Source organism: Etheostoma spectabile, chromosome 7 (genome assembly GCF_008692095.1).
Source record: "Etheostoma spectabile isolate EspeVRDwgs_2016 chromosome 7, UIUC_Espe_1.0, whole genome shotgun sequence".
NCBI lineage: Eukaryota > Metazoa > Chordata > Actinopteri > Perciformes > Percidae > Etheostoma > Etheostoma spectabile.
The window spans coordinates 21,495,063-21,496,001 of NC_045739.1; the positions used below are offsets into that span (position 1 = coordinate 21,495,063).

General features: G+C 42.1%; 1 protein-coding gene across 1 annotated transcript in view; it reads right to left on the reverse strand.

Moving 5' to 3' along the window:
• Positions 1-939, reverse strand: part of si:rp71-17i16.5 (phosphatidylinositol 4,5-bisphosphate 3-kinase catalytic subunit gamma isoform) — a 13,888-nt gene that overhangs the window by 7,754 nt on the left and 5,195 nt on the right. Inside the window, exon 5 of the mRNA XM_032519778.1 lies at positions 524-749. Within this exon, the coding sequence (XP_032375669.1) occupies positions 524-749 (226 nt within the window). The remainder of the gene's footprint in view (positions 1-523; positions 750-939) is intronic.

Sequence of the window (939 nt, forward strand, 5' to 3'; positions counted from 1 at the left end):
GATAGATAGATAGATAGATAGATAGATAGACTAATGTGAAATATTTTCAGACATTTAAAGTCCCAAGATAATGTATTCTAATGACTTTGGTAATGCTCTGACTTTTCTTCTAATGCATCCAATAGGTCGACATTTACTGTAAGTGACATTACTTCAGAACTGTTGAGTGGATTGCCATATACTAAATTGCAGGAGTGGAGTGTCATCGTCATTGAACTAGTTGCTAGTAGCCCAATTGAAGTTGGAAATTTCTTTTGTAAGGGTTCCTGGCTAAGACAGCAGCATAATAGAAAATTTTACCCATCCTAGCATTGCCACTTTATCGTGGTGGAGGGGTGTGTGAACCTGGAAACTGTGTTATCAGGGACAACAGCTTACCCCCAAGATAAATTCACAGATCTCTTATGAATTGGCCAAGAAGGACCACCTTGTCTGGAAGTTGCAGGAAATGGATGGATGGATTTTGGCTTTATTCTATCATTCTGTACAAGTATAACTAATGTCTATCTTAGATGTGTCTGACCTGTAGGAGTAAGGTCGGTCTTGTCGGGGTAGAGATTTTTAATCCTTATAGCAACCTCCTGTAGGGCCTCCACAGCCTGAACTTGCTGGGTGAAGCTGTCAAGCATGGCCTGACCACAGCCCAGCAGATAAGCCTCCAGAATCACAGCCATGCGCTGGCGGAAGTACAGACACCCTGCCACCTCACTGCGGACATACCAGAAGAAGAAATGGCCAATTCTCTTGCTCTGTGAAGTAGAACACAGAGAATGTGAGGGAAGTTCATAAACAGTATAATCATTATCTGTATGTCTATGGGTGAGATAAAGGCAAAGTCTGGTCAATTCCAACATGTAGCTCTGTTGTTTGTAAATTTGGAGTGCTGTTATCCTCCTGCTGAAGTTAGCACCCAACAGGCTTGAACAGGGCAAGTTTTAA